Source organism: Musca vetustissima, unplaced genomic scaffold (genome assembly GCF_032173495.1).
Source record: "Musca vetustissima isolate MV318-11 ecotype Yass unplaced genomic scaffold, APGP_CSIRO_Mvet_v1 utg6130, whole genome shotgun sequence".
Taxonomy (NCBI): domain Eukaryota; kingdom Metazoa; phylum Arthropoda; class Insecta; order Diptera; family Muscidae; genus Musca; species Musca vetustissima.
In genome coordinates this window covers 106950-121853 of record NW_026879497.1, presented here as the reverse complement: position 1 = coordinate 121853, position 14904 = coordinate 106950, and the positions used below count along the sequence as shown (strand labels likewise).

The 14904-nt window shown below is 30.7% G+C and overlaps 1 protein-coding gene across 2 annotated transcripts in view; it reads left to right on the top strand.

The window, feature by feature from the left end:
• The window catches only part of LOC133324417 (sex determination protein fruitless), a 53955-nt gene extending 40330 nt beyond the window's left edge, over positions 1 to 13625 (top strand). Inside the window, exon 7 of one of the 2 annotated variants that reach the window (XM_061533258.1) lies at positions 13098 to 13625. In XM_061533258.1, coding sequence (XP_061389242.1) covers positions 13098 to 13603 — 506 coding nt within the window. In that variant the 3' untranslated portion in view covers positions 13604 to 13625. Of the gene's footprint in view, positions 1 to 4441; positions 5079 to 13097 lie in introns of those variants that run through there. The other variant, XM_061533257.1, reaches the window with a different exon arrangement.
• The last annotated feature ends 1279 nt before the right edge of the window (positions 13626 to 14904 follow it).

Sequence of the window (14904 nt, the reverse complement as noted above, 5' to 3'; positions counted from 1 at the left end):
AATAATTTTTATTTTTTAACAAAAAAACAAACAAACAAAAGTATTATGTGAAGACACGGAGAAGGAAAAAGAAAATGCCAGCAAATATACTCTCAAAAAATAACAAGAAAATAAATAAATAACGGAAACCGAAACCGAACAAGTTTTGTATAGGCTGCTAAAACCGTCTCTTAACTTTAGTTAAAACAAGTGCAAAAGAAATAAAAATCGCGAAATCAAAGAATTTTCAAATGAAACTGAGATTGTGTTAAATTTATATACGTAATAAACAGTAAATGGAACAAAAAAAGAAGTAACCATATTAAAAATAATTACGATGATGGTGATGACGATGATCCGCATACTGCCGATGCGGTTGCGGATCGTTAATCGATTTAAGGATGTACTTTAAAAGTATTATGCTAGAAATTCCAATTTATTTTAAATTATTTTAACATGTCTTGTAGTTAAATTAACTAAATTAGTTTATTTGTTATTTATTGTACTTGTGTATTAATTTCTGCCATATATGCGTACATACACAGACATACCTATATAGTTTATTGATTTTTAGCCAATTATTTGTATTTTAGCCTAAGTTAGAAATGTTGACGAAATTTTTGGATGATTCTAAAATTTAAATATTCTGAAAATGCCTCTAACCACAAAATAAACAAACGAACCAAAGACAGAGAAGAAAGAAAGCTGTTCTTCTTCTACTTCGATATTAAACAATTTAAGCGTCAGTTAATCGCTTTCATCAAGACTTTATTTGAACCCTAATAAACAATCTAACACACGTACACACACACTAACGCATACATACAAATTCGCAACAGACTCCACAGCATTAGGATCTTACATATATACATTGTATACTTAAGAATCTACTAACCGGGCATACTTAGAGTGTGCCGTGTTTATACAGGCATATTTGAAATATACGTAATCAAATGGGACCTTATGTTTTTTAGTTCAATTCAAATCGAATTCATTTCCATTCTAACCGAAATACATACATATTTACATGTAACAATATACAAGCTCAAAAGATAAAAAAAAACGAAGCAAACTTATATATACACACACATATAAAGTATTACTAGAGATATTTACTAATGTACTTACCCAACTACCTACCAAACTACTTACCTATCAACATTACCACTTGCTAAGTACTTAATGACATAGGACTAGTGATTTTTTGCTTACCAATTACCAAGAGAATAATAAATAGGTCTACATTTACGCTTCTATTTAAATAAAGATTATGAAAAGAAGAAGAAAAAAAAAACAAAAACCCACACACATACATACATAACTGCTAATCTCACGAGGAGTTATTCTCTCCGTTTCGCTATAATCTCTATCTCTCTCTCTCCCTCTATTTTCCTCTGGGAAAAACAATTTAATGACATGTAGGTGACATTTTAGAAGCAATATATGTACAAATATAAACAATATATAGTCTATATAAATATATTAAAAAAAAAAACAATATTCATTAAATTAATAGATGACCTATTGAAGTAGTACTATTTTTAAAATCTACATACACACAGACACACTATAATTAGAAATTTACATAGTCTAATCAGAACAAAAGAAAAGAAAAACAATTGGGCCCTTTGACCTTGAAATAACCAACCAACCAACCATCAAAAACATGAACAACAAATACTTTAATAACGAGTACAAACACCACAAGCTTAACTTCCGGTATTAAGATATTGAGCAAAAGAGTGAGATTGTTTTAGGCATACACACACACACACACCCAATGGTATTTATTTCAATTCAATCCTCGATTCCAATATCGGGTGGCTCTGATTTATAATTATCTATATCGGTTTTCGTTCGTTCGTTCATCCCTTGCTCCCCCACTCCTCCCACCCCCTTCTCTCACACACTCACACTGAAACCGAAACGAAGTACTTAACCTTGGACTTCTTGACAACGAATTTATACCATTTTCAGAATATTTAGATTTTTTGTTTTTATGATTTTTGACAAGGATCTTCTTCGATTATCCCGTATGAGAAAAAGAACGTAACCCACCTTATTTGAACAAATAAAAAGCAAAAACGAAAAACAAGAATATAACAACAGCAAATTATTTAAGCGACACTGCAAACACTGAGGAAAACAATTTTGTAAAGAATTTCTTAGAAGTTCTAATTTTATTGAAGTGGTAAAAAAAAAAATGGAAACCGTAATTGTGTTTTTAGGGAAGTTAACAAAGTTAAGCTCAATATTATTATTATTAATCAAATTAATATGAAAAATCAAAAACAAATCACCAAAAAACAAGTCACACATATTTATATATAACAAAAAACAAAACAAACAAATATATATAAATACAAATTGCAACATTAAATAAATGTATTTAAAGAAAAAAAAAATAAATACAAAGAGTATATGCTAAACAAAACAAAATATTTAAAACAACATCTTTTAAACAATTAAAAATAAAACTTCTTTCAATTTCAAAAATGAAAAAAAGCAAAAAAAAAATTAACAAAATAAAAATTGTGTTTTAATTCTTCCACACACACGCCTACCTCGTCATGTCTCATGTATGTTTTTTTTTTTTTTTTTTTTTTTTTTGTTTTAAAAATATGTTCAATATTATTATTTCCTAAAATTATACTTTCTTCCACCCACTATCTACATAAAAATTGAAAAAGAAAACAAATGAGAGTTGAAATCTCAAAACGGTAAGTTTTTGTGTATATGAATGTTAAGTATGTATTTGTTAATAAATAAATCAATAAATTTACAATGTTGCTGCATATAACGTTTTCCACTTTTTGATTTAAGGAAACAAAAAGTATAATAAATAAAAAAATCTTTTTCAGTACAAATTCAAAACAAATAAATTTACAGGAATTGGCCGTTAATCTCCAAAAAATTGTTATTAATTTTTTTTTTCAAATTTTTAAGAATTTTTTTAGTTTCGATGTAATTGATTGCGAAATCTTCTTAGGAGGAGGGGTGTTGAAAATTATTGAATTTAGTTCGCTGATAATGCAGTATGTTTTTTTCAGACACTATGTGCTCAAATAATTGTATATTATGGTTGAACATACGCACATATATGGCAATAAGTTTATAGAGTTTTTTTTTTGTCAAATAATGGGTCATCAATTGAACCGTCCAAGAAGAAATCCCTTTTATAAAAACCCCTCTGTTTGTCATACACATACAATCTATCCTTTAAATTCACATTTAATATCTACTTCTCTACCACATTTCACATTTTCCGCTCTTCTGTGCTCTCTACTTCTCTATGTCTCTGCGAAAACATGTCTTTCATTTCGTTACTCCTAAGTGTCTTTAATTGGGTTATGTTCCAGCGAATGATTTTTATTTTTTGTTTTTTTTTTTCGATTTAACACTTCTCCCCTTGTACATTGTATTTATTAAACGATAATCAAAAAAAAAAAAATGCCCGAAAATCGAAAAAAAAATAATAATATTGTAATGGTTTGGGTTTAATTCAAATAATTTAATTATGTTAATCAAATAATAATACAAGAACAACAACAACAACCAAATTACATCTCATGTAATCTGTCAAATTTACTTATTTACTATTAACTTGGTACGAATTTTCTACATAACTACATATTTACATACAAACATATCTAGTATCGACCATTTTTTGTTGTTTTTCAATCGTTTAACAATACTTTGGTTAAAATAGATCATATAACGTTTAATAAAATAAAACCAAAAACAACAAAAAACAAAACAACCCCGAAACTAAGAACATTTTATGGAGATGGTTTAAATCTGTATTAAATTACTTTTGTAAATAACTATAACTCTTAAGATTTACAACTATATTCTATTCAACTTATCGTTATACGAATATTTTTTACATGTCTAGAGTACATATACATATATATATATCTAAATGGTCCTAGAAAAATCTATATAATATACCCATTGAAGATACCCGTTTTTTGGGTGTAACAGAATGTGTTGCGATCGAAGGCTGAATCACAAAGAGGTCAATTTATTGACCTCTGTCAAGTACTAACCTCACTTTCTATCATCTCACTCATTTATTTTTTGATAATTCAACTCAAACCGTTTGAGTGAGAGTGAGAACGAACAAACTGCTGCGACCATATCGATGCAAGATTTACAAGCTTTTCAAATCGGTGTTTGTAGGACCTAAACGACACTGTCTCACTACTCGGTACCATCCAATAGTGTTAAGCATTAGCATTTAAGATTTTCCTCTTACCTAACTCTACTACATTAACGTTTTGTTTCTTGAGAATCACCAACAAAAACAATGTTTTCTCTTCTTTTTTATTCTCTGCGTGTGCAAATTGTTCGCAAACTGTACAAAACAAACTCTGTACAAAACAAACAATTGTGTCTGTCACACCTCTGTAAAACCATCTGTATTGGTCTGATAATCGCCACGAATTGTTCGGACCAAAAGGCTCCAAGGCCTGGCATATGAGGCTGACATTTGAGCGTCTGTCCGGCGGCTGCAATCTACATCGCTGCAAGTTGTGTGGCAAGGTCGTGACACATATACGCAATCATTATCACGTCCATTTTCCGGGAAGATTTGAGTGTCCGCTGTGCCGAGCCACATACACGCGCAGCGACAACCTGAGGACGCACTGCAAATTTAAACATCCGATGTACAATCCGGATACGAGAAAGTTTGAGAATATGATGTCGGGTGCGGCCGCCACAGCGACACAATCGCCCACGCCTACACAGTTGGCTGCGGCGTCACAGGCTGCCATGGCAGCGGCTGCTGCAGCGGCAGCCTTTAATGCCGCCCAACAGCAGCAGAGAGAACAACAGCAAAGAGAACACCACCAGCAGCAATTACAGCAGCATGCCCACAATTTGACTCAGCAGACACAGCAGCTGTTGCAGCAACAAATTCAACACCAGCAGCAGCAGCAACAACAACAACAGCAGCAAGCTGTTCAAATGATTTCACAAACAGTGGGTCACCAACAGCCACAGCCGCACAATGCCACAAATGAATGATACGGATCTTTTTTCACCTGGAATTATGGTAATATCCTAGGGAATTCATATGCACCACCTGCACCACCACTACCAGCCTCATCAACTACACAACAAATAACAGCATCAGCAACGTCCGGTTCGATTGCAGCAACCAATCCATTTGCTTGGAATGCCGAAGACACATTACATTCACAGTCGCAACGATTACACCTGGACAGCAATAGTTTCACGTCGACGCAGCAAACATCGCTGCAAAGTTTATACTACAACCATTACATGGGCAACAACAATTCGATTCCATTGCCAACAAATCCATATTTGGGCTATTCCAAACGATTGCATACCATCTCCGGAAATCGCAAAGAAAAAGAGGCAACATTTCACCAGCAGATCCCTGTGCACTCGCTAATTGACAGTGACGATAACGATGGCGATGGTGACGGCGAAGACGACGAAGAAGGGGAATCTGATCAGGGAAACTCCACACCAACAACACTCTCCACACAGATATTATCGGCAAAGCTAACTTCCAGCACGAAGTCCCCAACTATGAATGGTACTGCCCAGAAGAAGGACATACCGAGAGAACAAACCTCGCGTACGAATAGTAACGAGGAGAAATCTGGAACATCGACTCGTGACAATGGTTTAACCGAAATCCACAACAACAAGTCGACGAATTATGCAAGCGACAATTTCATATCGAAACGCCAAATGGCAAATGATTGAGGATCAGTGATGCGTCGTAAAGTACCAAGTCAATTCGGAATATCCTTCGTCAACTAAACTCCCAAGTTGCCAAAACCAAGATAACAAAAACAAAAATAACAATTGATTAATGTTTCTTTAACTAATTACACTAAAAAAACACACTCAAGACCAACAACAACTATCCATCCACAGGAAATCACATTCTCCCGCGCCTACTTGTCCGGTACAAAAAAAGAGCGTTCGTTATCGTTATAGCTGTTATTACCGAGTGAATCGATGTCAAATGGTTTCATGTTGATTGTGGTGAAGATGCTGGACTATGGACGAATGTTAAATTTATAACGGTTTCTTAAGGTACACCAATTGTAACTACCAGAATGTAAATGTTTATGTTGCCAAAAAAACCAATACAAAAAGAAAACAAACAAAGGAAAACAATAACAACAACAATACATATGTATTTAATAATAACAATAACAACACAATAACAATTACAATTAGTAATATCAAAGAAACCAACACAATGTTATTTAAAATCAACCAACCAACCAATCAATCAATATCTATGTATGTACTATGTATCCACCATCTTTCAAACTCTATCTAAGTGTGTATCTATCTACCATTCTAATACTATGACGATGTATGCATTTAATGTTACAAAATTTAACTATTTGTAAACATATAAGGAAACAACACTAAAACTATTTAAATTGATCAAAAAAACAAAAACAAAGAGAAAAGAAAGAGGATAATTACGAAAGTGTGCATTTGGATTCCAGAACAATACATGTAAATTCAATAGTTTCAGTTTAGAAGTACCCCTAAATATTCCCGTCTTTGAGATTCTTCGTCTTGGCAGAGAAATGTCGCAATTGATATTCGTTAGAAAACACTCGCACAAAACTACAAATAACACAAACATACACATACCAGAAGAATCTTCTAAGTAAATGTTTGCCAAAAAAAAAAAAAGAAAAACAATAATAGTAATAAATAATGAGATTTATTTGTCTTGTGCTTAGAAAATAAGTTTAGTTTCGCACTCCCCATCTCCCATCTCCACATCTTCATCATGTATATGGAAATTTTCGAAACAATGCATCAGTGTGTGTAAATAATCTTAGGATTGCTGATACTGACAACAACTACATTAGGAAACATCAGCAGGATGTGTTTTGTTTTCGTTTAGGATTTAGGATAATTCAGCTTAAGAATTGTTGTTAACATTCTAGTTCTTCGAAAGAAACAAAAAATATGAAATATAATAGAAACGAAAAACAGCCCCACCATCCCCCCTCTGTTTCTGTCTAGTATAGCACATAGATCCCAACTAATTGTAACCCCTCCCCTCGTATTTACAATATATATGTATAGAAAACGTTTGTTCATTATTTTTTACTTTACTTTACTACTTATACTATTTGAGATAAATTATTATTAAAAAATAATAATACAAGTTTTTTTACTACTAAACAAAAACAAAATGTACAAAATATTTTTAATTAACAAAACATTTGTTATTTGTAAGCATATTACTATATACACACATACACACACATATGTTTATAGTTTTGTTATTTATTAACATTAAATATAATTTAATGTGTTTTGAAGTGACATGAGAACAATCATACATCCTGCTACTACAACTACTACCGCCACCACCACTACTACTATTACTACTAAATTGTATGGCCGCCGTCTCCCTATGGATGGATATATCAATCCAGACCTTGATATCGTTTCACTTGTCATCATACATTGCCCTTGATACAATTTTCTATTTTCCTTTTCTTTATTCTATTTTTCGTGATATGTTATTTATATCTAGCCTTTATATGTTTGTTCATGAATCTTGTCTCCTTCAATGCAAGGATAGTAGATTGCCCATTAAAAAAAATTGTCAGGATTTTTCTCAGCTTCTCGTTGGCTGCCCTTTTTATATTTACAAGAAAGTCGTAGTATCTTCGATTCTGAGAACAACAAAATTTGCAGGTGCCAGTACGGTGTACACAATTACTGTGTTCGATCCGGTTGACGCACAAGCAGCAATGTGTGACCTGGTTCATTATCATATTCCAAAATAAAGTTATATGCTAGATAGCAAAAAGGGATATTGCTAGGCGAATTTTGCCGTTAATAATCATAGGATCCATTGGCCAGAAATAATAATTTTCAATACTGTCTTTGGCCGAAATTAAATAAATAATATGGCACAAAAAATCGAATAGAAAAACAATAACAATTACGGTCTTATCAGCACAAGTAAAACTCCTTGCAGGTTCGGATTTGAATAGAGTTTGTGCAATTCTCTCAGTTTGAAATTGTGCCAACATGAAGCAAATATAATTATTTTGTTATAACAATTATTCAATGTCAATTTATTGAATCTCTTTTCCTCCCCTTTTCCCCTCACAGTGCAGAAAGTTAAACCGTTATTGATTTGCTTCTGTTTTCGAAATAATTCATATAAAGCGATTTGAACCACAGTAATCCCTTCCTCCCTCCTCCAACATTGCAATGTCTTTGCTGCAAAATAACATGCCTTGGAGCATTAAACAATATTTCGAAAATATTTTGCCAAATTACAATAATATTCATCCATCCATCCCTTAATCTTCGTTCACATACATATTATATAGTCGTCGGTGTCAACTATTCTACTCCCACTTCGCCCAGCCCCAACCCTTTAGTAGTGATGTGTATTAGATCTATTTACAAACTATAATATATATAGTATATGTCTACATATTATATAATATTACTAATCATCAATATATGTTATAGATGTATTTTTAATTTACAAACAAACAACAACAAATAATTGATTGTTAGACTTTTCAAGCTACGATTTTAGTAGTTATTTTAAGCTAAACAACAACAAAAAAGAAACACAAAAACAAAATAATAATTTGGTGCACAACAATGATGAACTGAAAACTCGAAATAAAAAATGCAAACATTATTTCGCGTTTTCTTATTCTATTTGATGAAGAATGTGATAATTATGGTAAACAGAAAATGTAGAGACAAACAAAAAAAAATGTTAAAAACAATGAAATCAAGGTGCTAAATCCAAAAAAAAAACAAAAACAAAACAAAAATAAATAAAAACTAAACAGAACAACAATTACAATGACTAAGACGGATGGAAAATAGAATAACGAAGCATAGCTATGTAATTAACTTCCAAAAATGTGGAACACTATATATGTATACATAATGTAGGTACATCCTGGGTCCAGCTGGGTGTACACTAACTGTCAGACAGGCAAGTGAACAAAAATTGTGGAAAACAAAAGAAAAACCGTATGTGCAATAAAAAACTAGTTTTCTTTTTGAAATAATAAGTAAACGCGTAGGGACAGAAAACAAACTACACTAAAAACAAGCAGCATAAATTAATTTTATTTTAACTTTTATGTTTTAATTTATTTTTGTAAAAAAAAACAAAAGAAGAAAGATGCAAAACTAAATGATGACCTTACCTTAGATTTACCGATTATAATTAATGACTAATGTTCTTTTGTTTGTTGGTTGTTAAACTATTTGTTTCACTTCTCAACGTGTCTGTTGTAATCAATAACACACACATATGTGCAATTTTTTTTCCTTCTTTCTATTTAGCCACTAAGCAACAACAAAATTAAAATTAACAATAGAAACCAATAATTAAAACTGTAGATGTATATATGTGTGTGTGCAACAAAAAGTCCTTTCGGATAATAAATATCGATGCGTGTAAATAAAGTTTTGTAAAAATAATTTGGAGTTAATTAATGTGAATTTTGTTTACATGATCGAATTTGATTGAAATTTGTTTTGTATTTTTGACAACTACTATGTTTTTTTTATTTTATTTTTCTAAACAAGACTTTAATACCTGATTTTAATATTAAATAAAAATTGTTCATACACCCACACACAAATAAAACAAACAAGGGAAGTAACTTCCCATTCTGATATTCTTCTTCTTTGTTTTGTTATTAACAAAAACTACACTCACACACACACACACACATTTATAATTAATGCATTAAACAAAACGCAAAACACTAATTTAAGCGAGATATTAACTTTTAACTTTATTATTATTATTATTTTAGTTTAGTAACACAAAAATGGCATAAACAATTTTTTGTACTGTTATTAATTTATATATAAATATACTTTTTTATAACAGAGAAAAACACAATACTGAAATTATTTTTTTTTATAAACATAAATTAAGTTTTATTTATACGAAAACAATTAATGAATTATCAATAAGTTATTTTCACATTTCACAAATTTAAACCCGAAAAGAAAACGAAATCAAAATTAAATAAAAATATGTAAAGAAATAAAATGAAATTAAATTACTAGCAACAAATAAAACGTGCAAGCATTTGTTATTCACAGATACAGATACAGCGCAGCCGGGCTATCAAATATATGCCCAACTGGTGGTATGAAAGTATTGAAGAAGAACGTTTAAAAAAAAAAAAAAAAACTCGTTAAGACAGAACTAAACTAAAACTTATGTAACGTCCAAAAAATGTTCTCAACACATAAAATTAAACACACATTTTCAGAAAGAAACAAAAACAAAATGGAATGATATAAACATTTTACACAAAAATATTTACACTCTGAAATATTTATGAAAATACCAATACCAACAACAACAACAAATAAATGATTTTAACTCTTGGAAATAAATCAACAATGAAAGATGTTATTTCTGTGGTCTATTTATTCGCTCTGTTTATTTTTATTGTCTATTTGTCGAAAACGTCAGGCATTAGGCGGTCATTGATTCTCGTCAATTGTGCTTCCAACATGGGGTTACTATCGTCGTCGTCGCCATTATCATTGATTGATTCATCTGACATACTCTAGATTTATTCCTATATAAATATTGAAAAAAAAAATAAATCAGACAAATTAATAACTAAACACCAAAAACAATTTATCTCGGCCCAATTTCCTGTAATTTTATTTGTTTTTCTTTTGTTTGTATTACTCTTTTAGTTTATTTATTTTTTTTTATTTAAATATTATTTATATCGAATAGTGACATAATAATAGTACAAACAAAACAATTTGGTTAAATGGTAAGCGAAAATACATACATACATACAAACATTCATTGAATTTATAAATATTTATATATACATTTAATTTGATATAGTATATACGATTAGAAGAGTTTCGCACATATGTTACACCCAAAAATTTTAACTATTTTTAAAAATTCTAATTTTGACTGTTCCACGGACTATGTGCGAATACATTGTAAAAAATAAAAAAGAAAGATATGTCTCATAATATTGCATCATTACATACAAACCACATACTCGTATATTATTATTATTGTAACTAATATATGTCGTTAGCTATGCGAATTTACGCATAACTAATTTCCATTATCAAGGACGATGAGAATAAATTAATTATATATATATACATATATATATATTTGTTTTAAATGTATATGCAGATATAAACGGAGGCATTTTTAATTATATTTTGTTTTATTGTTGTTTATTTGATAATTAGATGGAAGTTCATTATAGTGGACAAACAACTGTTTGAGATAACATTTGTTCTTTGATTTGATAAAAAAAAACCAAGTATATTGAACTGATAGTCGTTTGAGTATCCTTCAAAAATATACATATATAACAGTTTATCTTGACAATCTAACAAACCCATTGAAGTGATGGTAAATATTGCATGTCACCTATATTGTAATGGACTTCCAACTTGTATTTTTTTAATAACTTAAGTCATAAGAAATATATTTGAGAATATATATATATTTTTTTGAGAAAACTACTTACATTTGAGTAACTACATTGCACGCCGGAATGTAAGTAATTCCAAAAAAATCCACCACACAAAATCATTTCTGTCTCAACTTTAAAATGTCACTAGAGTCGCCACTATTTTTTTATATTAGAAATACCACATGCATTACAAAATATTTTCAATTATATTTAAAATGGAAATAAATGGTTGATATATAATTTAAATGTAAAAGGGTCAGGAATTCATAAAATTTAAATGTAATAAATAAAATTTAGAAGTCAGTAAGAAGCATTTGTAGTGAAGTGCTGAGGCGCGAAATTTGTATTTTTATATTTTTTTTTCTTGAAGAAAACTTTTTTAATTTAATTTATTATCTTGAATAAATGTTTCACAGCTATTGATAGCTGTACCTGTGAAACATTTATGTCCGTTTTTAAACAATCCTCATAAATCGATGTTTTATGATGTGCTCGATTCAAAGACCCTGTGAAAAAAACTCTAAGGAAATTATGAAAACTAAACCATTCGAATTCGACCAAAGCGCTTAAAAGTGAGTTATATGTTGAAATAAGAAAATAGATTTCAAAATGTCCGATATTGTCCGCATAGCTAAACTTTCGTGGATTTTCATCACAGAACGAGATCTTGTGATAAAGGTTACATATTTTATTCATATATTCTGAAACATAGTAATAGTTATGTAAGTTAATATTCAGTAAAGGCGTTGGATAAATTATTTTTAATTTAGATACATACATATAAGGGATATGAACAGATGAGGCTTGTAATAATGTCATGTAATTACTTCTCTTTTAAATAGTTGATTGTTATATTATCTCACAACGCTTTATTATATTGTATTTAAGGTTAAGGGTTTGATATTTAATATAGCTTTAATGAAGGTTAGTTATGCTACCCTAAGTTCAATTTTCCAAGTGAACATTTTATTTGTCACGTTAGGTTCAATAATTTTTCTAAATATTTCTTGTATTCGTTATTACCACACAAATTCTCTCGCTCTCTCGCTCTCTCTCTCTACCTCTCCCTATATTTCTTAATACTTTTTTTGTCTCTTACTCACACATACACACTCTTTCAATCTCTCCCCATCTACTACATATATATTATTGATATCTATATTTTTTATACGAAATATTGAAATATTTCTCTTCGAATTATTAAGTATTTAATATTTTACACGTAAATAGCTTTCAAAACCGCTTTCAAATAAGCTACAGTTTTATTTAGTTGTTGTTTCGTTTTATCTTTTTCAATATTGAATTTAAGTTAATAACATATTTTTAGTGAATTTTTTGTGTGTTATTTGAACTCTTTTTAGTTTACCTTGTTTCCCCTCTCCTATGTCTTTTGTTGTTTTCACCACCCACTTTATCAATAGCGAAAGCAACTCGAAGGGAAACAAGTCAAATAAATACATATAGTATTGAAAACAACTGCAGTAAACAATAATATTATAAAATATATATACATATATACAGTATTACATACATAAGACCTATTTTCACTATGTTTATTTCTTTGGGCTGACCAACTTTCCCCCCTGTGTGGTGTGTGTTCTCTTTTTTCATTGGTTACAGCACCCCGTGGACGTATGTCAAGAACCTCATATCGAAGGTCGTCGTTTTCGAGGGCCTCATCTTTGTCCGACTCACCACCACCACATCCGGCAACGACGTATGGCCTACATCTAAATGCAGCTATCAAAAACGAATATCTACTGGAGAATTTAATGCGAGGCGCCAATGGAGGACATCATCAAAACGACCAGGCACATCATCAAAGTCTCAATCAGCTGCACACCCTTGGCTCGGCTACAGGAAATATGGGAGGCTCCGGACACAATATGCACCATCAGATGTCGTATCACAACATGTTCACGCCGTCCCGTGATCCCGGCACCATGTGGCGCTGTCGTTCGTGCGGCAAAGAGGTGACAAATCGCTGGCATCATTTCCACTCGCACACAGCCCAGCGTTCCAATTGTCCCTATTGTCCGGCCACATACAGCCGCATCGACACGCTGCGCTCACATTTAAGGGTAAAACACTCGGATCGACTCATCAAGCTGGATACCTCGATATAAGCAGTTTGTTGTCATCGTTTAACCAACAAACACCCTATCTCTCTCTGTCCGGGGGAATCCCTAATGCTAGCTATAACGTATAAACTACATACATACATATAATATTTTTTCTTCTTTATAATGTTTTTTGTTTTTTTTTTTTAACACAACTATATATGTATGTAACATTAACAAAAAAACAACAACAACCAAAATAATGCTATAAACACATGTGACGTCACAACAGAAACCTATTAGAAATCCAACTACTTGAGATTAGGTTAAAGTAAAAAAAAAACAACAACAACAATTGGGTTATTATTTTAGATGCCAAACAGAAGCAAATATGGATATTTCATCGTAACTATAAAAAAATAATAATACAAAGAAAAACAAAACACAAAAGTTTACTTAAAACCCAAGAATGCGTTGTCGATGTGTGCCCAACCCAAATCGGCTTCAAAATATAATACTACATGTATACCTACCACCCCACACCCACATATATATAGATATAATATACATTTTGATGCTATTGGCTAAATACTACTAAGATTAGTTATAACAAAAAAAAAAAACAATGTACTAACATTAATTATAATCGTTTAGATATGATATTCATTTCTGTTTTTGTTTTTATTTTTACTTTTTTTCGTAATATTTAATTGCTGTGAGAAAATATGTTTTTTTTTCTATGTAAATTTGTTGTTTTCGTAAATTGTAACTTCGAAAGATAAAAAAAATTAACACATTATTTAAGAGTTTTGTATAGATTTCTTGTAACATTGAAAATTTAAACTGGCCATTTTTTTTTTAATTTGAAATTACAACGATTTAGTCCTGTCCACTTTGCATTTACGCTTGTTTCGTTTAAAACGAACCGCAACTAGAATAATACCAAATATTTTTTTTTGTAATAAAATAAAAGACACCTATATTCACAATAATAATTACAATATAACCAAAAAAATTGGCCCCAATATTTGAACTTCCAAGAAGAAAAACAAAAACCCATAGACAAGATCAATAATTAAAGAAGAGAAAAGTAAAAGAAGAAGTCATTTTCGAAAAATGCGACTAAATGTTGATAGAGATTCAGAGGGTTTGGCGTTTTCGGAAACATTCTGTTTCTGGTAAAAATACATACAAAGAACTTTATGATATGTTTAGACGTACCATTTAAATTGCAAATTTCCTTTAAATATATAAAATAAACGAGGCATTGCAGATTTTTAGTCTACGGAAATGCAAACCCTGCTCCTTAAGAAATGGAATGTTCGAAATATAATTATTTTTCTTGTCTATGTGTGGCCACAATTTCT